This window comes from Prionailurus viverrinus, chromosome F2, assembly GCF_022837055.1.
Source record: "Prionailurus viverrinus isolate Anna chromosome F2, UM_Priviv_1.0, whole genome shotgun sequence".
In the NCBI taxonomy this organism is placed as follows: Eukaryota; Metazoa; Chordata; class Mammalia; order Carnivora; family Felidae; genus Prionailurus; species Prionailurus viverrinus.
This window is the reverse complement of record NC_062578.1, coordinates 67656431-67681425: the sequence shown is the minus strand read 5'-3', so window position 1 is coordinate 67681425 and position 24995 is coordinate 67656431. Positions and strand designations below refer to the sequence as shown.

At 35.7% G+C, this 24995-nt stretch overlaps 1 protein-coding gene across 3 annotated transcripts in view; it reads left to right on the top strand.

Annotated features, from left to right (window-relative positions):
* The window catches only part of TMEM65 (transmembrane protein 65), a 70106-nt gene that overhangs the window by 31745 nt on the left and 13366 nt on the right, over positions 1-24995 (top strand). For 2 of the 3 annotated variants that reach the window (XM_047842068.1, XM_047842067.1), the window contains exons 2-7: positions 4223-4267; positions 6931-6998; positions 8327-8381; positions 9481-9523; positions 11363-11468; positions 19070-21007. In XM_047842068.1, coding sequence (XP_047698024.1) covers positions 4223-4267; positions 6931-6998; positions 8327-8381; positions 9481-9523; positions 11363-11468; positions 19070-19171 — 419 coding nt within the window. In that variant the 3' untranslated portion in view covers positions 19172-21007. The remainder of the gene's footprint in view (positions 1-4222; positions 4268-6930; positions 6999-8326; positions 8382-9480; positions 9524-11362; positions 11469-19069; positions 21008-24995) is intronic. The other variant, XM_047842069.1, reaches the window with a different exon arrangement.

Below are 24995 nucleotides of genomic sequence, written 5' to 3'. Positions count from 1 at the left end.
CTTCAGAATTTATCTTCGTCTATTGTTTTTTTCTCCTGAAGATGGGTCACTTTGTCCTGTTTCTTTGTTTGTGAAGCATTTTAGATTATATCTTAGTCACTGCTGCAATTATCATGTTGTAGAGACTCTGGATTGTGCTTTATTCTTCTAAAAGAGACTGATTTTTCTTTACTTGTTTTGGCAGGCAGTTGATGGTTAGGCTCATACTACAAACTGTATCTTGATGTACAGCTCACATCTTCAGTTATTTTACCCTTGGCTGAGATTTGTTTTGGTTTTTACCACACATGTGTGGTTCACAGGTCAGCCATGTATTTGAACTGACTGTATATACAGAATTTAGGGCTCCTCCTCCTTTCTGTCTCTATCATTTCCAGGATTCCCCTTTCACTTTCTAGTGGCTTTGGCTACCTTGCGCCCTGGCCACTGCTTCTGCAGGCCAGAAAGACTGAAGATATTTTGTTGGAGTTTTAGTTGCGCCAATATTGTGGGTGAGGTCTGCCCTTAGGCCAAAAGCTACAATAAGCAGCTAATTCACTTAGTTCCGTTCCTTTTTCTAAGTGTTGATTCCTTTCCAGAATCAACCTGTTTTTCGACATTTTCTAGTGCTTTTAGGTAGGTATATATTTATTACATATTTGTTTATAGTTTATAGATATTCTGTGCAGGAAAATTGGTCTCACAGGAGGTTAGGAAGCCAGTAGTGGAAGTAGAACCAGAATTTTTTAAGTTAAAATCATTGGAAAATATGATATGGTAAAATACAGTCTAGTGTTAATGATTACCTTATTATTTCAAGATATTTAGAAAAAGAAAAAAGTAATGGTGTATATTACACACACACACATACATTCACACACACACATACACACCCAAACTGAAAGAACTAGGTTTTTCTAACTCCAAAGTCTTCTTTTTTTTTTTAATTTTTTTATTAAAAAAATTTTTTTTTTCAACATTTATTTATTTTTGGGACAGAGAGAGACAGAGCATGAACGGGGGAGGGGCAGAGAGAGAGGGGGACACAGAATCGGAAACTGGCTCCAGGCTCTGAGCCATCAGCCCAGAGGCTGACGCGGGGCTCGAACTCCCGGACTGCGAGATCGTGACCTGGCTGAAGTCGGATGCTTAACCGACTGCGCCACCCAGGCGCCCCTCCAAAGTCTTCTTAATGAAACATTAGATTAGAATATATTTCCAATGTAAGTGCCGATAGTTTACTATATGTCAAAAGAAAATTCTCAAGTTTATTTATTTATTTTGAGAGAGAGAGAATGAGAGAGAGTGCGAGCAAGGGCTGGGACAGAGAGAGAGGGAGAGAGAGAATCCCAAGCAGGCTCTGTGCTGCTCTCAGCACGGAGCCCACAGTGGGGCTCAATCTCACAAACCAGCTCAATCTCACAAACCGTGAGATCACGACCTGAGCCAAAATCAAGGGTCAATTGCTTAACTGACCGAGCCACTCAGGTGCCCTCAAAAAGAAAATTCTTGGGGTGCCTGGGTGGCTTAAGTCAGTTGAGCGTCCGGCTTCGGCTCAGGTCATGATCTCACAGTTCGTGAGTTCGAGCCCCGCGTCGGGCTCTGTGCTGACGGCTCAGAGCCTGGAGCCTGCTTCTGCTTCTGTGTCTCCCACTCTCTGCCCCTAACTCACTCGCATTCTGTCTCTGTCTCTCCCAAAAATAAAAACATTAAAAAAAATTTTTTTTTAATAAAAAAAAGATAATTCTTAAGGTTAAGATACATATGTAGGGAAATAAAAAGCTTCTGGGGTTTATTGTGACTGTTTTGAAGGAGGTTATGTTAGCAGCGACTACAGTTTTTTGGTGTGTTTTTTTTTTTTTTAAGTTTGTTTCAAGAGACAGAGGGTGGGAGAGGGGTAGAGAGAGAAGGAGAGGGAGAGAATCCCAAGCAGGCTTCGCACTGTCAGCACAGAACCCAATGTGGGGCTGGATCCCAGGAACCGTGAGATCATGACCTGAGTGGAGATGAAGAGGTGGGTGCTTAACCGACTGAGCCACCCAGGCGCCCCACAGCCAGTACAGTTTAAACCTGTATAAGATTGCGTGGGCTTGCTTCCAAGATTGAGTTCTGTTGTGCATTGAACCTCTAATGTTTTTCACTTCTGATATATATATAGTTTTGATTTAGTTAACATAATAAGGTAATAAACAGCGTCAAAGTCCTCAAAATGATCAACTTATGGCTTAAAACACTTTTGACAGATACTTTCCAATAAAATTTCCACTTTCTAGGAAATGTTCCTTTCATGTTTCCTCTTGCTGCTTCTTAGGTTCTTTGTGAAGCAGGAGGCAAAGTCTCTGCTTTGATTTTACTTGAATCTCTGTGCCAGTGGTTTTCCTTCCTGCTCTGTCTCCTTTACTTTATATTTCTTTCTCTTTCTCAGTCTTTAAAAAAGTTATTTTTTCATTAGTTTTAGTTTTTTAATCTGTATGTGTAATAGGAAAGAGAGATGAGGACTATTGATTATATTATTTGATTGTTTGCTCTTTGCTGCACATTATACATTTGCCTACCTCTTACCCTTTCTTCTTAGGAGTTGTAGAATATTTTAAATATTTTGCTCAATATGAAGATGTAGGGAATTTGAAGAAGTAAAAGCAAGGACTCTGTATACTCTCATTCTATTGGGAAAGTCCTGCTTGTTGAATTTTTAGGTATTTCAAGATGTTCCAGTCAACTGACAAGGACTTCTCCTCACAGTGTCAGAACTGTAGTGATGATGAGAGTAATGCATCTAGCAAATAGTTCTGGTATGTAACCACTTTTGCATGTTTACTTCAGCAGAAAACTCTGGAGTACGTAGTAACCTATGTTCCTTGTTAAAATTTGGAAAACCATTTGCATGCTTTCAAAATAGATCTTGAGGTAATGGTGTTAATCAACAGACAGCGAATATACTTTAATCAGATGGGAAATTCTGCAAAGATTAGTATATCTTCATTTCGTAACTCTTCTAAAAAGGAGAAAACAAAACTTAAACTTGCATCCTTAGAACTGTCTGAATAATATGATCATTGATTAAACTCAAGGTTTTAGCATACTTACTGTAAAACCATTTTGGTACTGTATGCGCTTTTAGTAAAATACCATTCACAAATATGGACAATACTTTTTTACATAGTTTATCAATGGAGATACATTTGCTTTTTACTTTTTCTAAAGCTAAATTCTTCACTTCTTATGTTGTCACAGAGTATAAATAAAAATTTTAGAAAATATATATCCAGTTTGTAATGTATTTCCTTGGACAGTCTGGTTGTACTAAACCTTTAGAGCAGTGTGATCCATGGTGTGGGTGTTAATTTTTTTGGACTGGAGGAGGAGGGTAAAGTACAGTTCTCTGCCATTTAACCAGAGCTCACTCTTGTACTTACACAAATGGTGAGATGGTTATTGTTACGAGATGAGGTATGTTGCTTCTTTATAATAATTGTTAATTTTTAGATTTAATGATGGCAGTTAAAGATATTACTTTGGGAAAATTTGGTGTGTTTATTATGATATATATTATAAATAGTTTATTGTTACTTGTGATTTTGACTAGCACTTTACTTTTTATTGTGTAGAATATTCTATATTATCCAATAGTATAGGTTCCAAAACTCAAAATATTTCGTTGTATTATCACGGGAGATTAAGGAACAGAACACAATCCGGTGAAGTCATTGTTGAAATACATTGCTTTAAAAATATTATTTTCTGTTTTTTAAAGGATATCTAGGTCTATTTGAATATTCTTTTTTCTGCTATCAATGTTTGTTTGTATATATATTTCTTAAGACATCTATCATTGCCATCTTAAGGAAGGGTAACTATATTTCAAAGGTTTTTGGTTTTTGTGTTTTTGGTGGGTTTTTTGTTTTGTTTTGTTTTTACTGTAACTAATGTAATCAGGCCCATTATATAGATGTAAAGATTTAAAAAAAAAAGAAAAATGAAAAGCTAATGATTACCCAAGGCCATAGGGTCCATGGTAGACTTGTAACTAAAGTTCAGTTTTGTTTTCTAGCCTTGTGATGTAATCCATACCAAGTATTATTTTCTGTATGGATAACTTTGGTCTGTTATCCTACAAAAATGTATGAATAAACTTTGGTATTCTCCCACTTTGTAAATCTGCTGGTATTTTCTTCACTGTAATAAAAAACAACTCATGCTATGGTAACTAATTCTTGACCTAAACCCTTTTTTTCCCCTTTAGAAAAATTGGAAGCACCACCACCCACACCAGGACAGCTGAGATATGGTAATGGTTCTATAATTGTTAAATATTTGCGCATCTGTCTTTTAGACTTGAAATAACTGTATCATTCACTGATAGTATAGAAGAGTCAGTAAATTTAATTTTTCCAGAGAGAGGAGATTATCTTCTTTATCATGCTGAAACAAAAAGTTTATAAACTTGGTTTAAGACATATTACAATGTTAGGGAATTTCGACATTTGTAACAGTATCTAACATTGTTAAACTGTAGTTACCATGTAGAAATAAAATTATACTTATGGTAAGGTTTCCTCGATTCCCAGTAAAAAGGATATGTTTACTTTAGTTTGGATTTAAGTTGGGTAATTTCAGAACTTGAAAGTCTGAGCTCAGGGCTGGGTAGAACTGTTCTCTGGTAGAGAAAATACTTACGGTGTGCTGTTTGTAATGATGAAGAAAGTTAAGTTTGTTTAACACTGCCACGAAGAAGAAGCTTGTAAGTGGTGCTGGTGTGCTTTCTTTACTGTTATGATAGGAATTAAATAGTCAAGGCTAACACTGACATAATGTAAAACAGTTTGGGATCTTATTATAGAAACAATGAAAGAAGAGAATGTTTTAATGGTGCAGTAAATTTGAGTAGATTGTAAGTGAAAGCTAAATATTAGATGTGATTTGCTGTTATAGAATAGTATTTTCCAAAGGAAGTTGAAGAAATCACAAATTAATAGGAGATCATTACATACTGGAGAGTAAACTTACATAACTTTTAAAAATTAATAGCCAGTTCTTTTTCTCTCAGAGGTAGAATACAATTTATATTAGAAATAAGTAACTTTTCCCAAATACCAAAACATTTAAGAATTCTTTAAGACTTTTTCCCCCAGGCAATTTTTTGTGATCCTCCTATCCTAGGTTCGTGCAGTTTGTATCCAAGCACCGTATAATACTGTTACCGGTTTTTTTGTCATATTGAAATGAACCGTTTGTATGGTGTGTTACCATACCCAAACTTTTTGAAGGCTGGTAACCAAATCTTATTTATCTTTGTATCTCATGCCCAGTGGAGTGGCCAGTACATGTTTACTTAACAACATGAAAATTGTATTTTTTCCTTTGTGTTGAAAGTAAATTTTAATACATAGGACACATTTATTTAGGTCTAAGCATAAAAACATGATATATTTTATATTTCGGAGTTGCTTATTACAGAAGTTTGGATGTCTAGTAGTTAAGTAACTAGACTTAGGCAAAAAGTCAAAGAGCTAAGGTTAGACTCTTTAATTGAAGAATCCCATTTCATTAATACACTATTTGATTTTTATCATCTTTAATAACTTTTAAAATAATATTCCTTGTTATTAAAAAATGCTGCTTTTTATCTTGAACTTTCTTACTTGATAGCAAAAAGAAATCTGAAATGATCTGGGATGTGTATACACCCTTTTCTTGTGATGTTAGTATTCGATAGTTGTTTTGGGTAGAGGCATTTTTTGTTTTGTTCTGTTCACTGCTTATTAGCCTTCCCTGGGTTGGTGCAGAACTGACTGTAGCAATATCAAACTTTCATAACTTCTGAATTATATTTTAATTATACTTTCTGTGCACTTAACTACATTAAAAGAAGAAAAACAGTCTAAAGTCACTGAACACATACCACCAATTGTTTTAAGGGACTATTTTTTGGATATGGTATAAAATTCACAGTTTTGATGTTTATCTAAAAAAGTCCTTAGTTGAATTGATGTTGACTATATCTTGGCAATTTTATAGATGAATTAGAATAAAATCTTTTAACTATTCCAGCTTTTAATCTATTTCACAGTTTGCCTTCAATTCTCTTAATATGGAATTCTCTTCCTTTCCAGGTTAGTGGTCCTCAACTTAATTAACTAATGTTCATTGAGTATCTGCTATGCACTAGGCATTCTGCAACATGCTGAAGATGCAAATATGAAAAAAAAAATGAGGCTGAATGTATAAAAAATATATAGGTATTAGTTCTTCCTAGTTACACTTCTATTATGTCAGGTCTTTCAGATTTTATGTTAGATAGATAAGGTAAGGTATGCTTTTGTTAGGAAGACATCAAATTACATTTTGATTTAAATCAAACAGTTTGTTTATAGTTTGTGAAAGCTTTCAGGGATACTGATGATGTGAGGGGGGAAAAGACTGGATATAGATGGCTAATATAGATGAGGTAATAAAATTTTTATCATATTTGTCCAAAAAACTTTTTAGTGAGTAAAAGCGACCATATAGTTTCCATGAAATTTGATTCAGGGTATTTTTTATTATTTCTAATATGGAGCTTAATTTTATGATATCAGTCTTTACAATATAAGAAGTAGATTGATATTAATAGCAATTAAACAGGTAAAACATGGTACTTGTAATATATATTTACTTATTTGTTCCGCCATTAACTGTATGTACTTTGTAGCTAGTAAGAAAACAACCCAGAAGTCTAACACAATTATTTTTACATGTAACAGCGTTTTTAATTTTGGTGTTTTTCCGTAGTATAGCTTCTACGAAGTAGTTGAACTTACTGCAGGAGCAGAATCTTTTGGCTGTGGGGAATGAAAAGCAAATTTCAAAGGTTATCAGATCTATTTAGGAGACTTTAGTCATATGGTCTGTTTTTATCATTTTAAGTTATAGAAATCTTAACATATATTTTCTCTTTTTGGTGTTTTTCAGTATTCATCCACAATGCGATACCTTTCATAGGGTTTGGCTTTTTGGATAATGCAATTATGATTGTTGCAGTAAGTTCTTTCTTTCACCCCTTCTGTTTTGAGTTCAGCTCATGAGTTTGAGCCCCGAGTCGGGACTCTGTGCCACAGCTTGGAGCCTGGAGCCTACTTCGGATTCTGTGTCTCCCTCTCCCTCTCCCCCTCCACTGCTTGTGGTCTCTCTCTCTCTCTCTCTCTCTCTCTCTCTCTCTCTTTCTAAAATATAAATAAACATTAAAAAATTATTTAGAAATTTTCAAGCATCAGTATTCAGGAGGAAACCTAAGTCTACTTATGGCAGCATTGCCCAAGTATTAGAATGGAATTAGCACAATAGACCATAGGATTTCTTCTTTATTCTATGTAATAACCCATTAGAATAGTTTAATCTTTTTCATTTCAGTTTCTTCTGTTTAAAATGGAAGTAAAAATATGAGTCCTTCTTGTCTTCAGAATGGGATGGATGTGGAACGTCTGAAACTCTCAATAAATTCAGTGCAAATGCAGTAGAGCTAGAGCCTTTTGTTTTGCTGCAGCTCTGTCTATTGTACAAGAAGCTGTTGTTGCTTATAAATGAACCATATATAGTCTCACTACTGAATGGTTAAAGAACAAAGTGGTTATAAAGGTAATTTTTGAAGTCTGTGATCTCTTGGTTCCCTAGAAACTAGTTTTTTACTCTGTTTTTGATAGACTAAATAACAATGATATCTATATAGATGTATCATTCAGAATTTAAAATTAGGTGAGTTGGTCTTCTTTGTGTTCCAAGAGGTAGGTTTGTTTGTTTATTTATATTTTGAGAGAGAGAGAGAGAGAGAGCTCATGCGCTCACGCACACACCCATGGGGGAGGGGCAGAGAGAGAGTGAGAGAGAGAATTCCAAGCAGGCTTCATGCTGTCAGTGCAGAGCTCAATGTGGGACTTGAACTCAAAAACCGTGAGATCATGACCTGAGCTGAAATCAAGAGTTGGATGTTAAACCAACTGTGCCACCCAGATGCCCCTGTATTCCAAGAGGTTTAAAGCATCTTTCTTTGTGGTTGGAAAATATAAATTCTAGATCTTTAATTATGGATTATATTGCTCTTTATATTATAATTGTATTTGTTGCTATTGTTTCTTTCTATGAAAGCCTAATTTTAATGAATAAAATGATATCGATGTTATTTTTGTGTGAATGCATATATTTAATAGTTAAGTGCATTACTATATTATATGTGAATATTTTTGCATATTTCATGTATATAATTTTGTTGCAATAATATGTTTAACTATTTTAACTTTTTATTATTACTTTGCTATTTTTTGTAGCCACTTCATTAATGTTTAAGATTAATTTCTTTGTAATCATTTTTCAGGGCACCCATATTGAGATGTCTATTGGAATTATTTTGGGAATTTCAACTATGGCAGGTATTTAATAATATTAATGTTATTATTCCATTGTCTGTATACTTATAAAACATTTCAGTAGGTTAGGTTTAGAAGAAGATACTTAATCTGAATAAGTTTACTCATTGAGATGTCTATTAGTTTATCTCCTTAATCCTATTCTTCTAATTCTTAATTTTGTATATGTTGCACTTTTCCTGAGAAATTTTAGGTACTTTATGTTAGCTAATGGGTAATAGTGCTGTACTGACTATGTTAAAATAAGTTTTTCTCTTTTTTAAAAATTTTTTGAAAAATGTTTTTTAATTTTTGAAAGAGCGAGTGAGCACGAGTGGGGGAGAGGCAGAGAAGGAGGCAGAGGATCCAAAGCAGGCTCCAAGCTGTGAACACGGAGCCTGATGTGGGTCTCGATCTCACGGACTCTGAGATCATGACCTGAGCTGAAATCAAGTCTCCCACCTAACCAGTTGAGCCACCCAGGTGCCCCAATAAGTTTTTCTCTTAATTCAGTGTTATCCTAAAACCTTTTTACCCTTATTTCTACTGTTATTTATTTTTAAGGGTAGAAAAATCAAAGAAGGAAATACAAGTTTAAAAATCTAATTTGGTTCTATTACCTTCTTTCCCCCAGTTACTACTCTATTTTTTATGATGGTGAAATTTGGGAATGGTTCAGTGGTGTGTTTATTATGTAGAAAAGTATGAAGTAGATGAGTTAATAAAAGAGACATTTCTTCTCTATATGATTTTCTTGAATTTCAGACCTATGCATAAAACTTTTACTCTAACTTCCAAATATCCAAATTTCCTTAAATATAATGAAAGATAAAACTACAAAATATTGTATGGGTATTGACACCAGAATGGAAACTGGCTGCCACAACAGAAAAAAACCCACTACTTGATGGAAGTACAGCACTGTAATCTCGAAAGACTTGTGTTCTATTTTGAAATCTTGACTCAGAGCTATCCAGTGAGTTACTTTGGATATAGTTGTTGTGGTTTCAGAAGCTGTGATAACTCTTCCAGATCAGTGCTTTATTGATGAGACAGTGATGTATTATAAGGATTTTTCTGATTTCCAGATAACAATTCACTTATCCACTTCTCAATTTTTTAGCTGCTGCTTTGGGAAATCTTGTGTCAGATTTAGCTGGACTTGGGTAGGTCCATTTATTCATTCATTTGTGCATGTGTGTGCTGACCTTGCTCTCTTTCTCTTCTCCATTCTTTAATTGAGAAGAATTAAGAAATGGGGTATTTATTGGGTGTGTTTTCAAACTAACGTTTTAAATTAATTTTTTTAAATGAGTGGTGCTAAATCTTTGGTGTACATCAAATATGAATGCCTGGGTTGCATTTCAGAATTAGGGACCTGGAATTTGTGTTTAAAATCCTTTCAAGAGATTGTTACATGAAAAAAAGTTTTCTAAGATGACCACAATGTAAGCAGAGTTTAATTTTCATTTACTGAGGTATTTATATGTCTTTTATAGACATTTCCAAGGTGAGGCAGGATTAATAGCAAGAATCCCCATCATTATTTCACCCCACCCTTCTCCCACTAAGCCCAAAGATAAAAGATACGGCTCAAATGTGAGGGTACTGACTGGGCGTGTTTTCCGGAGAGAGGAACTTTCAAAAGGCATGATGGCTGGAGCATATGTGGGAATGGCCAGAGCATTACAGGGTTTGGCCAGTTTTCGCTCCCTTTATTTCATGTGGCAGGAATGATGAAACAAAGTGAGGATGTCTACTTAGAAAAGGCCAGCTTTTCCTCTTTCTCTCTTTACATTCTCTCTTCTGAGCAACACGTGGCCTGGGCTTCCTCTTGAGCTTGAGGAAGCCTGGAAATTATAAATTAGACTAAGGTGACATTAACTACTGTGATAAAGATACTCCCTTTTGCCCAGTCTTTGGCTCTATTTCTTCCTTTCTTCATGTATTAGAGTGGTCAGTTTTGAGATTTGGATTTGGGTCTAGTGGTAGTCTACTTAGCCCTATAATCTCGGAAAAGGCAGCTTCATAAGTGATCTGACCCTGACTATTAGACTTCTGTACTGGAGTTTGGGGCCAAAGCTACTGCTAAACACAAAGTTTCTTTGCTTCTGGGCCAAGGCAGAAATTTTATATTCCTGGGATTTGTGACATTAATTTATTATGATATCACCCCTTACACGTTCCATTTCTCCATTTCCAACATTAATGGTAAAAATGGTAATATTATAGCTACTGTGATAGCTTTTTATAGTTAATACAACCAAATGATCTAATAGAATTTAAAGCCGTTTTATTTTAGATTGCATCATGAAACAGTTTTTTTTTGATTAGAGATAAATATTTTGTTGGGAGTCTTTATATTTAAGAACTATTTCTCCTCTGCCTTTAAAAAATATCATTAAATAACAGATACTACATTTTATTGATTCTTAGATATACAGATTAAGTTTTTTTTAGAACTTAATATATCTGCTCTTGGGATCCATCTTATAATTGATGTATGCATAGATTAGTTGGCAATTCTTTTTTTATTACAGTTCATAAAGTAAGTTTGTATCTGATAAATACTTGAGATGGCCTTGAAAATTCAAGTATATCAATCTGATAAATTTTGGAAATTTTTGCTTTCTGGTGACAGTTACTAATTTATATCATATGTTAAAGTGCTTTGCTTTGAATTTGGAATAAGCACATAACTGTTAATTGTTGCAAAAATTTTTTATATACTTTGAATTGGTCTTTTTAAAGTAATTGTGGAGAATAATTGCTCTAAGGCAACGTGTTTACCTGTGTATCGAATATATTAATACTAAATATTTTTAAGTTGGATATATTTATGCACAATAAAAATGGAAGTTGTAAAAAACATTTACACCATTTCTGGAGTACCAGTTACAGGTGTGAAATTATCTTGTTTCCTTTTGTAGTAACTAGTTCATTATCTTGAGGACATTTGTGTGTCTCTTTAAAAACTTATATTCTGTCCTTCTGTTTTTTTAAAGACTTGCAGGCTACGTTGAAGCTTTGGCTTCCAGATTAGGCTTGTCAATTCCTGATCTTACACCAAAACAAGTGGACATGTGGCAAACACGTGTTAGTACACATTTTGTAAGTACTTTATATGGTTTATGATCATGAATTCAGGTAGCCAGACCAAGACACTGGATAGTTCAGTCCTCTGAGAAATTTGAGACCAAATTTATTTGAGGGGAGTTTTTTTGTTTTTTTTTTTGTTTGCTTGTTTTGAGTGGAGTTTTTAACACAAATTGTGTAAGCCTTGGCAGTTTTCAGAGAACGATAATTTTGTATTGACTCTTTATTTTTTATAGTGTAACTGACTTTTGAAGTATTCTTTATAGGATTCAGGTAATGTTAAGGAATATCTGTCATGTGCTAGAAACTGAAGGATATAAAATGAATATAAACTAGTTATTTTCACGAATTGTTTAGATGTAACATGTAAACAAACTATAATTTGGTGTGACATATGCAATTATAGAATTATGCACTAGAAATAGCATTAAGTAAGAATATTTTGTGGGGAGGAATTTCTTTTGGTGGGAATATTTCTTGGCAATTATTGGATCTAAGCTGATTTTTGAATTATTGATGAGACATTAGAGAATTCCAAATACATTGACTAGCAAGTAGAAAGGCATGATAAAAACAGGGTATGTTCAGAGACAGTAAGAAATTAGGCATTACTGGACTATAATATGTAGTAGTTGAGGACAGAAGCAGCAGGAGAAAAACAGTATTGGAGAAGTAAAATGGATCAGACAGGAAAGACATTGTATAAGCTATGCTGAGGAGCTTGAATCTCATACCTAGCTGATGGAGTACTAGTGAAGAATTTTAAATAGGAAGGAAACTGGATGGATCACAATGCTACTAATTAAGTCAAGAAGAAAAGGAGGAAGAACAAGTTAGTAAGGGAAGGTATTGAGTTCTGTTTTCAATAAGTTGAATTTGAGACTAACAGGACATTGAAGTGGTAATACCGAGTAGGCATTTAGATTAAAAGTGAAGAGTTGGAGAGATCTGAATTAGAGATGATGAGTATTATCAGTCATTTATTCAACAAATATTTATTGTTTACCTACTATATGTCCAGTACATATGTAGGAGTTTTTAATATATTGGTTAACAAAACAAGATCTTTTTTTCTGGTAGATCTTACATTCTAGTAGTGGAAAGAAGACAATTAAAACAATCTGACAAATAAAATGTTTAATGTGTTAGAAGTTTGCAAATGTTACAGGAATTAAAGAAAAAAGGCAGAGCAGGATTAAGAGGTTGGGAGTGCTGAGATGGAGACAGATTGCAGGATTAGATAGGAGGGTTACTGTAGGCCACACTGAAAAGGTGATAGTTAAAACATGGGGGAAAGTGAGATTAGACAGGGCACTGGTTCCCCCCAGGTGTGATGCCAGGGCCAACAGGATCAACATTACCTGGAAACTTGTTAGAAATGCATATCTCAACCTCCTCCTTAGACCTATTTCTGTAAAAAAAATCATGTGTGTGTCTATATCCTGCAATTCGTAAATAAATGGAAGTGAGACTAGCTGGCTAATGTCGGCCAGCGTTATTGAGGAATCAGGATATTCTAACATTCTAGCAGCTTGGCTTAACATTTTAGCAGTACAGTTGGGATCAAAAGATTATTTTCCTGGGATTTCTTCTCACGTAATTGGCAATTCTGTTTTCTTTCTGTATTACAAGCAGGTCCATTCCCCTCTTCTATTATAAAAGCACCTTAGTTATTAAACTAGCATTTATAAATACATTTTGTGTGTTTGTATATTTTGCTAAATCTTCCACCAGTATATGAAGTGATTCTGTCCCTTAGTTGTTGACTCTGCTTATTTTCTGTTAGGGTCAAATCTACTCTGTAACATAACATTTGGTTAACAAACAGCCTGAAGTAATTTAAGTTAGTGATCAGTAATTTATTCATGACATAAGCTAACTCTGAAATTTACCCGTAATACAATATATGCAAATACACATGCAGGTTCCTGTTGATACAGGTTGTGTTTTAAAACCTCATTTATGATTTGGCTGTTTGAAACTCAGAAAATATTTTCTTGCAGAACCATATTACAGATGTACTCAAGTTCTTGGGTTAGTTCCAGTGTAGTTAATTATAGGGCCTAGACTATCATAAGCCCTGATAACTTTTCTTTTCTTTTCATGTTTATTTATATTTGAGAGAGAAAGACAGAGCACGAGTAGGGGAGGGGCAGAGAAAGAGGGAGACACAGAATCCGAAGCAGACTCCAGGCTCTGAGCTGTCAGCACAGGGCCTGACATGGGGCTCAAACTCACAAACCGCAAGATCATGACCTGAGCTGACATCATGATCTGAGCTGACGGTTGAGCTGACTCAACCGAGTGAGCCACCCAGGTGCCTCATTAACTGATTTTTCAGTGGAAAAATGTTGCCTGAATCATGGCGCCAGAAAAGGATATCTCACTTCTTTCCTCCCTCTCTGCCCTGTTGACTTTACACGCCATTGAGATGATTGGGTTGGAACTCATTAACTGGCAATCCTAAACTGAGTGGGGAGGAAAGGCTTGAGTTCCACAGACAACATATTGTAACAGGCATTCTAACAAATGGGTGGAAAGTGGACATGGAGCCTGTTGCCGTGGTCACTTCATGTATATGGGGAAGTCAGGAATCTAAAATAAAATATTCTATGCGTATATAAATAAATATAAATGAATACAAACTTGAAGGTCAAAATAAGGGTCTAGGATTAACTTTTTCAGCATCAGGAACGAAGAAAATTTCTGCTTATTAAAAGTCTGTAGAACCGATACTTTTCTAAGTGGGGTGCTATGAAAGTGATAAACCTATTAATACAAAGCATGGACATACCACCACCACTATCACTACTCCCACCAACAAAACCCAAAAATAATAGACTTGAAAATTTTTATGCAAGCTGTTGTCAAAACATTAGTGGCGGGGCGCCTGGGTGGCTCAGTCGGTTAAGCGTCCGACTTCGGCTCAGGTCACGATCTCACGGTCTGTGAGTTCGAGCCCCGCGTCGGGCTCTGGGCTGATGGCTCAGAGCCTGGAGCCTGTTTCAGATTCTGTGTCTCCCTCTCTCTCTGCCCCTCCCCCGTTCATGCTCTGTCTCTCTCTGTCTCAAAAATAAATAAACGTTAAAAAAAATTAAAAAAAAAAAACATTAGTGGCTACTCTTGAAATTTATTAGAAAAACTGTAGGGTCTGATAGATAAATTGACATTGTATAGGCAAAATGTGTTTTATTTTAGTCAAGACTTTGGATTAGGTAGCTATCATATACCTGTAATGTTTGATAGAACTTAATTTATTTCTTTGCTTTTCTGTGTATAACTAACTGGAAGTTCCTAGAAGAGAGAGACAGACTGCATCTAATTAGTCTTGGTCTCATTGGTATCTAGCACAGAATTTGGCACAGAGTAGATTCTCAATAAATGTTTGTATGAAGAAATGAAACTTAATTGAAAAGTATTTAACCTTGATGGTCATTGTAGAAATGCAAATTTTAAAAATTATTTACAAAAATAAAAATTTTAGATGTTCATAATGTGGGTATGGTTGTAGAAAAATTGATGTGTGTATATACATACACAGTTGATCCTTGAATACCACAGGGGTTAGGGGTCCCAACTCCCTGTGCAGTTAAAAATCCACATATAGGGGCGCCTGGGTGGCGCAGCCGGTTAAGCGTCCGACTTCAGCCAGGTCACGATCTCGCGGTCCGGGAGTTCGAGCCCCGCATCAGGCTCTGGGCTGATGGCTCGGAGCCTGGAGCCTGTTTCCGATTCTGTGTCTCCCTCTCTCTCTGCCCCTCCCCCGTTCATGCTCTGTCTCTCTCTGTCCCAAAAATAAATAAACGTTGAAAAAAAAATTTTTTTTTTAAAAATAAAAAATAAAAATCCACATATAACTTTCAACTTCTGAAAACATAACTACTAATAGTTTACTATTAACTGGAGGCCTTCCCAGTAACATATATGGTCAATTAACACACATTTTGTGTATCATATACTGTATCCTTACGATAATGTAAGCTGAGAAAAAAATGTTGCTAAGAAAATCATGAGGAGGGGCGCCTGGGTGGCTTCGTCGGTTGAGCGTCCGACTTTGGCTCAGGTCACGATCTCACGGTCCGTGAGTTCGAGCCCCGCATCAGGCTCTGGGCTGATGGCTCAGAGCCTGGAGCCTGCTTCGGATTTTGTGTCTCCCTCTCTCTCTGCCCCTCCCCTGTTCATGCTCTGTCTCTCTCTGTCCCAAAAATAAATTAAAAAAAAACGTTAAAAAATATTTTTTTAAAAAAAGAAAATCATGAGGAAGAGAAAGTGCATTTACAGTACTGTGTTGTAAAAACCCCCATATAAATAGACCCATACAGTTCAAACCAGTGTCTTTCAAGTGTCAACTGTATTTCAACTGGTATATATGAATTTGCAGTCAATTTTGCCCGGAATAGACAGCATGGCATTCATTACCCTATGAATATGCACAAGTATTCATACTGTTTGATTTTAAATAAACCATTAGGGAAGAACTATAGACAGAAATGTTTATTGTAATATCACTTATAATGGTGAAAAAATAGCAGTGATTTTTAATGGTGTGTGGAGAGCTTTAAGCAGATTGTGGGCTATCAGTTTAGGGGAATTTAAAAGTTTTTATATTAAGATTATGAAACAGTTTGGAAAAGAGCTCATATAACATGTGTGGCTGAGGTGTGGGGCAGAACACAAAGGTACATTTCCATAATGGTTAGACCTACATATAATTAGGTATACATGGGGATAAATATGGAAAAGGAATATATACAAAAAGGAGCACATTCAAATCTATCGAGACTATTTGGTGAGGTTTTTTTCCCCCTCTTTTCTTCCTGTCTTCAGACATGAAAATATATGTATGATTTCTAAAAAGTGTTTTTATAGTTGAATATTTCTTTGGTGATATTTCGTGGCCATTTAAAAAAACTTCCTAGTTGCATTGAACTTCAAATATTACTTGTTCTAGAACCTTTTTGTAGATTATTTTTAATTGAAGTGTAGTCGACATATTATATTAATTTCAGGTGTACAACATAGTGATCCAACAATTATGTATATTACAAAACAAGTATAGTTACCATTTGTCACTATACAAAGTTACTATAATATTTTTTACTATGTGCTGTATATTTTTACTATGTGCTGTACTTTGCTTCCTCATGACTTATTTATTTTATCATTTATCATTTATTTTACCATTAGAAACTGTACCTCTTATTGCCCTTTATCTATTTCACCTGTCCCCCCACCTCCTTCTCTCTGGCAACCACCACTTTGTGTTCTGTATTTATGAGTCTATTTCTGTTTTTTGTTTTGTTTTGCTTTTTAGATTCCATGTGTAAGTGAAATTGTAGGTTACTAGTCTTTTTCTGTCTGACTTATTTCATTTAGCATAATACCCTCTAGATCCATCTGCATTGTCACGAATGGCAAGATTTCATTCTTTTTTATGAGTAACAGTACATTGTGTATATTTGTGCACATGTGTACATAAACATATGCTAGTATACAAATGCATATACATGTACACATATACATGTATGTATACATATGCATCCACATGCATGTAGGTATGTTTGTGTATGCATTCACACACACACACACACACACACACACACACACACACACACTACATCTTCTTTATCCATTCATCTGTCAGTGGACACTCAGGTTACTTCCGTATCTTGGCCATTGTAAATAATGCTGCACTAAACATAGAGGTGGGTATATGTTTTCAAATTCATGTTTTTATTTTCTTTGGATAAATACCCAGCAGTGGAATTGTGGATCACATGGTATTTTTATTTTTAATTTTCTGAGGAAGTTTCATTGTGTTTTCCATAGTGGCTGCACCAATTTACATTCCCACTGACAGAGCACAAGGGTTCCTTGTCTCCACATCCTCACCAATATTTGTTACTTATTGTTTTGTTTTGTTTTTTAATTTTCAGTGTAATTAACATACAGTGCCATATTAGTTTCAGGTGTACAATGTAGTGATGCAACAATTCTATACATTACTCCGTGCTCATCATCACGATGCGTGTACTCTTAATCCCCTTCACCTATTTCACCCATCCCCCGCCCACCTCCCCTCTGGTAACCATCTGTTCTCTAGAGTTAAGAGTCTATTTTAAGGTTTGTCTCTTTTTTCCCCCTTTGTTTGTTTTGTTTCTTATATTCCACATATGAGTGAAATCATATCGTATTTGTCTTTCTCTGACATTTTGCTTAGCATTATACTCTCTAGCTCCATCCATGTTGTTGCAAATAGCAAGATTTCATCCTTTTTATGGCTGAATGATACACACACATACACACACACACACACATACATACATATATACATACTATATCTTCTTTATCCATTCATCTATCAGTGGACACTTGGGCTGCTTCCATAGTTTCGCTATTATAAATAATGTTGCATTAAACATAGGGGTGCATATATTCTTTCAAATTAGTGTTTTTGCATTCTTTGGGTAAATACCTAGTAGTGTGATTACTGGATCATATGATAGTTCTGTTTTTAATTTTTTGAGGAACCTCCATACTTTTTTCCAGAGTGGCTGCACTAGTTTGCATTCCTACAGAAGTGCAGGAGGGTTCCTTTTTCTCCACATCTTTATCAATGCGTGTTTCTGGTGGTTTTGATTTCAGCCATTCTGACAGTTGTGAGATGATATCTCATTGTGGTTTTGATTTGCGTTTCCCTGATGATTAGTAGTATTGAGCAGCTTTTCACGTGTCAGCCATCTGTATGTCTTCTTTGGAGAATTGTCTATTCCGGGTCCTTTGCCCATTTTTAAATCATTTTGGGTTTTTTGGTGTTAGGTTGTAGTTCTTTATATATTTTGAATATTAACCCCTTATTGGTTATATCATTTGTAGATATTTTCTCCCATTCAGTAGATCGTTTTCCCATTTGTTGATGGTTTCTTTTGCTGTGCAAAATCTTCTTAGTTTGAAGTAGTTTCTAATTGTATATTTTTCTGTTTGTTTTTTCTTGTCTGAGGAGACAGATCCAGAAAAATGTTGCTGAGACTGATGTCCAAGAGATTTCTGCCTGTGTTTTCTTTTAGGATTTTTATGGTCTCAGGTCTTACACTTAGGTCTTTAATCCATTTTGAGTTTATTTTTGTGTATGGTGTAAGAAATTGATCCAGTTTCTTTCTTTTGCATGCAGCTGACCAGCTTTCCCAGCACCATTTATGAGACCGTCTTTTCCCCATTGTGTATTCTCACCTCCTTTGTCATATGTGGCTTACTTTTTAAAAAATGTTTATTTATTTTGAGAGAAAGCATAAGCGAGGGACAGGCAGAGAGAGAGGGGGGAAGAGAGAATTCCCCAGCAGGCTCCAGCTGTCAGCGCAGAGCCCGATGTGGGGCTTGATCTTATGAACCTCAAGATCATGACCTGAGCTGAAATCAAGTCAGACGCTCAACTGACAGAGTCACCCAGGCACCCCATATGTTGCTTATTTTTATATTTAAGTTATTGTGGTCAAAAGAAATGCAATTACAGTTGAATTTTATAATACATAGTAATTGTTTATCATAGATACTTAGGCAAGGATTCTTCTTTTAGGGATAAAATAACTTTCAAAAAATGTTTTCTTTTGTTTCCTTAGGGCAAAGCTGTTGGGGTGACTATTGGCTGCATTCTAGGAATGTTTCCTTTGCTTTTCTTTGGAGGAGGTGAAGAAGATGAAAAACTGGAAAAGAAAAATTAACTCTCTTAGAATATCTATAAAAAGATGTAAACTCATGTACCTCAATTACTAAATATGCTGTCACAACATTTAGGAATTAAGACAATAACAGTGTATAGATATGGGATCAAATAATTCAGCATGTATTATGGAAAACACTAACTTATTGTGGCTTGGTTTTCTTAGGACATCTTTTTAAAAAAAAATGTTTAGTATCATTTTGTGTAAATTGTTGAAATGCTTTTTCATCAGTAGCAGTCAACATTTTACCTTTTTCTTTACATATCAAAATATCATTTAAGTATCAGTCGTTGGTGTACTGTACTCAGTTGGGGTTTGCCTATTTGTTATTTCATGTGCGTGCATGCATGAAAGGGTCTTCTGTTGTGGCTGTTGTTCTCCAGTTACAATTCAGCCTTGAGACTTTTTTCCAAATTATGGACGATATTTAATATAAGTTAAAGGTTTTTCTTTTTACTCTATTTGGCAACATCAATTTTGTACTGTTTTACAGTAAACACTTAGAATCATATAATTTCAGTCACCTTTTTAACTCATCCTACTCAAGATAGACCACACTTCAAGCATTTTAAGTATCTGTCACTCATTTCAGTTTTCTGACCTCACCGTTTCAAGAGGTTAATCAGAATGAGTAATTATGTGGTGTCCCTACTACATAAAACCACAAATGTTAATAAGTGTATTTTCAGTTGATTTTTTAACCTTTAATTTCTCAATTTTGAATTATTACCTGGTGGTTTCTAACTCCTTAGGGGAAGAAAATGATTATTTTAAGGTCTTTTATAAATGAGGAGTATGGAATTAGGGTAAAACAAGGGGTTTGACATGACACTTGGAAATTAAGAGGCTGGAACATCTTTTTAGAGAAGAAGAAAATGGGAACTGTTGAGAAGGCTTATGGTATAAGCGGTAAAGTTGTGGTGTTTAGAGGGTTAATGAGATACAAATTACATTGTTTGGGATGGATTTCTTTTCCCCCAAAGTGTCTCCTCGTCTGATTTGAATGAATCTGAGTACCCCATACTCATAATCCTGATGTCTTGTCTCATTTAGTGAATTCTATTTTGGGATAACTCACTTTGAGCTAAAAACTACATATTTTATATTTTGCCTTTTTTTGCTATGAATAGTCTAGTAGTCAAAAGTTACGCGAGGAGAAATCTTTGTTTTTTGTCTTTTTTCTTCTTTTGTGATGTTCAAATAATATTCTAGGTTGAAATTACTTATGTTCAGCCTTCTATATCTGACATACATAGTATAACTATATATGAATCATAAATTTTAATTTTATGAACCTTTAAGTTTGTTAGCATATGGTCTGTAACACCATATGCTAAAAAATTACTCTTATAAGAGTAAACACATCATGGAGGAGAAAAACTGAAGTTAAAATTACTGTTTGGGCCACTGAAATTATTTATATTGCTAAATAGATACAAACGAAGGGAAACTTCTCAGATGGCTGTATTTACAGCTACCTTATGTTGAAGTTTTATTTGCACATGATTACTTTGACCTCTTATTTTCAGAGGGGCTGCTTTTTCCCACAAAGCAGTTTGTCATAAATTATGCTCTGTGAATTTCAAAATAATTTAAAGGTATCCTTCAATCATAGGTTTTGAGGGAAAAGAAGAAAATAAATCATATAATGTAAAAATATATAACATTCTTATTATGTACAAATAATACAACAGTCTCATTTGATCACATTAGAATTACAGAAGTTGACTCCTTAAACAGAATTGTGGTTTTACTTTCCACCTAGTACTACACACACACACCAAAAAGAATTTCTTTATTACTTCAGCTGATAGGATTCAAGTGCTTATTTAAACAGTTTTTTTGGGGGGTGGGGTGGGGGGGGGTAAACGTTTAAGTGCTTTTGTTCCTAACTTGTATATTGCCAGTCCTTTCTGTTTTCTAAAAAGTATTTTATTGTGGTGCTTAAATTTTCTTCTTCTTAATTAAATCCCATATCCAGAAACCTTGCCTGTGAGTACAGAAAGGGCTTTTATTATTGGTTTCCACTCTTTGCTCTTGGAAGTAGTCCTACAGAAGCTTTCAGCTTAGCTGAATGTCTGCAGAATTATTTAAGGTGTCAAAACGTAGTATATATAGCCTTCATGTTGAAAGATCTTTTAATTTGTGGACATAATAAACATTCGAATCATTCAGATAATTAGTTTTCAAAAAATGGAGCCCTTTGTCCTTAACTTAAGTTCACATCTTTTCAAGATCTTATTCTACCTGAGTATTGGTGCTTTGCACAACGTGACTTCTGAAAAATGGTTCCCTTTAAGATAATGACGTCATAAAATCATTGTTTCATGGTACTTGTCACAAATAACCTTATTTGAGATTGAAACTGGAATCTTATTTCTCATATTAGCTATTTCTTTGTTGGAAGCACCATACCTATACTTAAATGGAACATGAGCTACTTTAGTACTGTTTGTTTGAAAATCATGTTGTCTGTGTATTACGATTTATTGACTTGTTGATGCATGTAAATTGGGTGCATTTTGTTGCCACTGTATGTTAAATGGTGACCAATGTTTTTACAAAGGAATTGAACAAAAAATATCTTTTAAGAAATTTGGAATGTGGTTTTGATTTTGAAATTTGATTTTCTTCCTAATCTCTGAGGGAGGGCCCTGGTTAATCTGTCACTAAAGAAAATAGGTTTAATAAGTGCAGATTTTTTTTTTTACATGGTTGTAGCAGTGTCACTGACACAGTGAAATGAAGCTATTTACTGCCTCACTGAAGTCCATACTGGAGATCCACTACAGATTATGAGAGAAGAATGATCCCATATTGAGACAATTTGACCTTTAATAGGATGTCAAAAATAGCACTAGAGAGATCAGCATAGATCACACTGATGGGTCTTGACAGCAGAGATATCCAAGCCTTCTGTATAGTAAGGCTTCATTTATCCTTTTCTGTAGGAGGCGAATTCTGAAGGTGATGGAGGTTTATCTTTCACACGGAAAGTTTGTGTGAACCATTTTGAAGTAAATCTTCTTAATTTTAGAATTATATTTTCTTCTCTTCTTAAAAGAGTGTATGAAATGTAATGTCACCCTTTCCTTAGTGGCTATGCGTGACCCCCATGGACATTATTGTGCTGTAATGCAGTGCCTCAGGAAGACTTCCATTTTCTTCCCATCCTTTTCTTGCTCTCACTTTTGGCAACTGCCTTGTCTCTCTAAGCTGCCACTTCTCATCTGTGTGGACTTGGCACCTAGATAGACAGTCTTACCAGGAATTTGGGGGGGGGGGAATATTAGGCTATGAAACCTGAGTAAGATGGTGATAATAATGTTAGCTCCCTTTTATTAAGCACTTACTTGCTGCCGTGTAAGGATTTTAACACACTTTATCATGTTTAATCACTTTAATAATGATGTTAAGTTGGTGCTATTATGATCCTTATGTTATATTGGGTAAATTTTATGCGGAGAGGCTTATTTGCCCACGAGGTCACTACTAATAAGTGGACTAGAATCCAACTTTGTCCAAGTTCAGAGCCTGTGTTCTTAGTTACTGTGCAATAGGGCATCAGTTGTATGGACTTTGTAACGTCTCTTCTCTGCTTAGGTTCCTTTTTACCTCCAGATTCATGGAGTCATTTTCTTACCTATAATCTCAAGGTTCATTGAAGAAATTCTGTCTTTTGGGGTGCATACTGTGTGCTCAGAACTATTCAAGGAACTGAGCAAACAGCCAGAACATCATCATCCTCATGAAGTTTATTCTGGGGGGTGGGAGGGGGAGGACATCGGTGGGGCAAATACACACTGAAGTATGTTTTACGTCAGGCAGTGGTAAGTTCTAGAGATAAATGAAACAAAGCAAGGAGCCTGGAAAGTATTGGTGATCATATCTAGGGGGTATTTTTATCAAGTGGTCAGGTTAATGCTTTCTGGATAAGTTTAAATATTAATATTTAAATATTAGGATTAATACTCCCTGCATATTTACTGACAGCCATAGAGGGAAATGGCCCAGAAGCCTGAGGAAGCTACCTGGGAATTCCAAAAGTCTGTGGATAACCCATCTGCAAATTATTTAGGGTTTATCGTGTGCTCCTAATGAAACCTCACTAACAGATCACTTGTTTTTACCAAAGCAATAAATGCTATTGGTATATGAGTTGTAACACTGAAATTGGTTTTTCTTCTCTAACTTTTAGAAATGGAGTACTACTTAAAGGGAGGACATACAACGTTTTTAATTTTGAAGCCCGGGGCTTTTAGGGTCTTCTGATGTTGTGACAGCACATGGTGTTTTGTGTAGGTTTTTATATTAAATCTTGTGACATCAAACATGTTAATGCCATTGATAAGTTTATGAATGAAAATTTGAGCAAAATTTTTTTTTAAATTTTTTTTTCAACGTTTATTTATTTTTGGGACAGAGAGAGAGCATGAACGGGGGAGGGGCAGAGAGAGAGAGAGGGAGACACAGAATCAGAAACAGGCTCCAGGCTCTGAGCCATCAGCCCAGAGCCCGACGCGGGGCTCGAACTCCCGGACCGCGAGATCGTGACCTGGCTGAAGTCGGACGCTCAACCGACTGCGCCACCCAGGCGCCCCTTGAGCAAATTTTTTTGACACCAATTAAAGAGAGTAGTCACCTGAGAGATCGCATAATTTCCCCACAATTTCAAGTCAAATTTTTTGTCTCAAATGATAAATGTGAGATGTGAGAATGATGACTAAAGAATTAAACTCAAAGGAACTAGTTTTGGGGAGAGATGGGGTGAGCCCTCAAAAACTGTGAGACTTGTAAAATTCAGTAAAGACTTGGCATTTGCTAATAATATGAAAGCTGTTCATTTGTGTAGTGCCTACCATTTGCAAAATAGTGATGCGGACGCTAGACGTACATGGGGTTTAAGAGGGGCAGTTGGAAAAAAAAAACTGTGAGTACTTTAATTAGAATGAACAATTTTCCGGGGCGCCTGGGTGGCGCAGTCGGTTAAGCGTCCGACTTCAACCAGGTCACGATCTCGCGGTCCGTGAGTTTGAGCCCCGCATCGGGCTCTGGGCTGATGGCTCAGAGCCTGGAGCCTGTTTCTGATTCTGTGTCTCCTTCTCTCTCTGCCCCTCCCCCGTTCATGCTCTGTCTCTCTCTGTCCCAAAAATAAATAAACGTTGAAAAAAAAAATTGAAAAAAAAAATGAATGAACAATTTTCCTTCTTGCATGTCAACCCTACCATCACCGTGCCCGCGCAACAGTGGTAATTCTGTATCTCTTCACCTCCTGTCTCAAGTGCATTCGTTCCCTTCCTCATGTTCTCTTCTTGTCCCCAACCTCAGACTGATGGAAATGAAGTTTTTAGAATGTATGCTATGGTCCATGCTGTTATTTTAAAACCATAAGTCAGTTTCTCTTTTCTCTTGCCCTCAATTTGGGAGGAGAACAAATCCAAATTAATTTTTAGTTTCGTTATATGGTTAACCGTTCTTACTGATCTTTCTTCCATTCTGATTCGTACCCACATTTCATAAGAAGAAGAAGGTCTGACTGTGCTTTAAATGTCAGTGCCACGAAGGATGGGATCTCATCTAACTTGCTCACTTCTCTATCTGTAAAGCTTGTACAGTGCCTGGAACATGGTGGGTGTACAGTACGTAAGTGTTTAAGGAGTCAGTCCTTGCCACCCGCTACGTGGTGTGCTTCTCTCTAGCAACTTGAATTCTGGCTTGACTCCCAGCCCATTCTGTATCAGTGCTAAACAGCTGTCTCACTTTGTAGGTCACATCCGAATTCATTTTTGAACTTACCACGTCTTCCTTCAGGCAGATTGGTCCA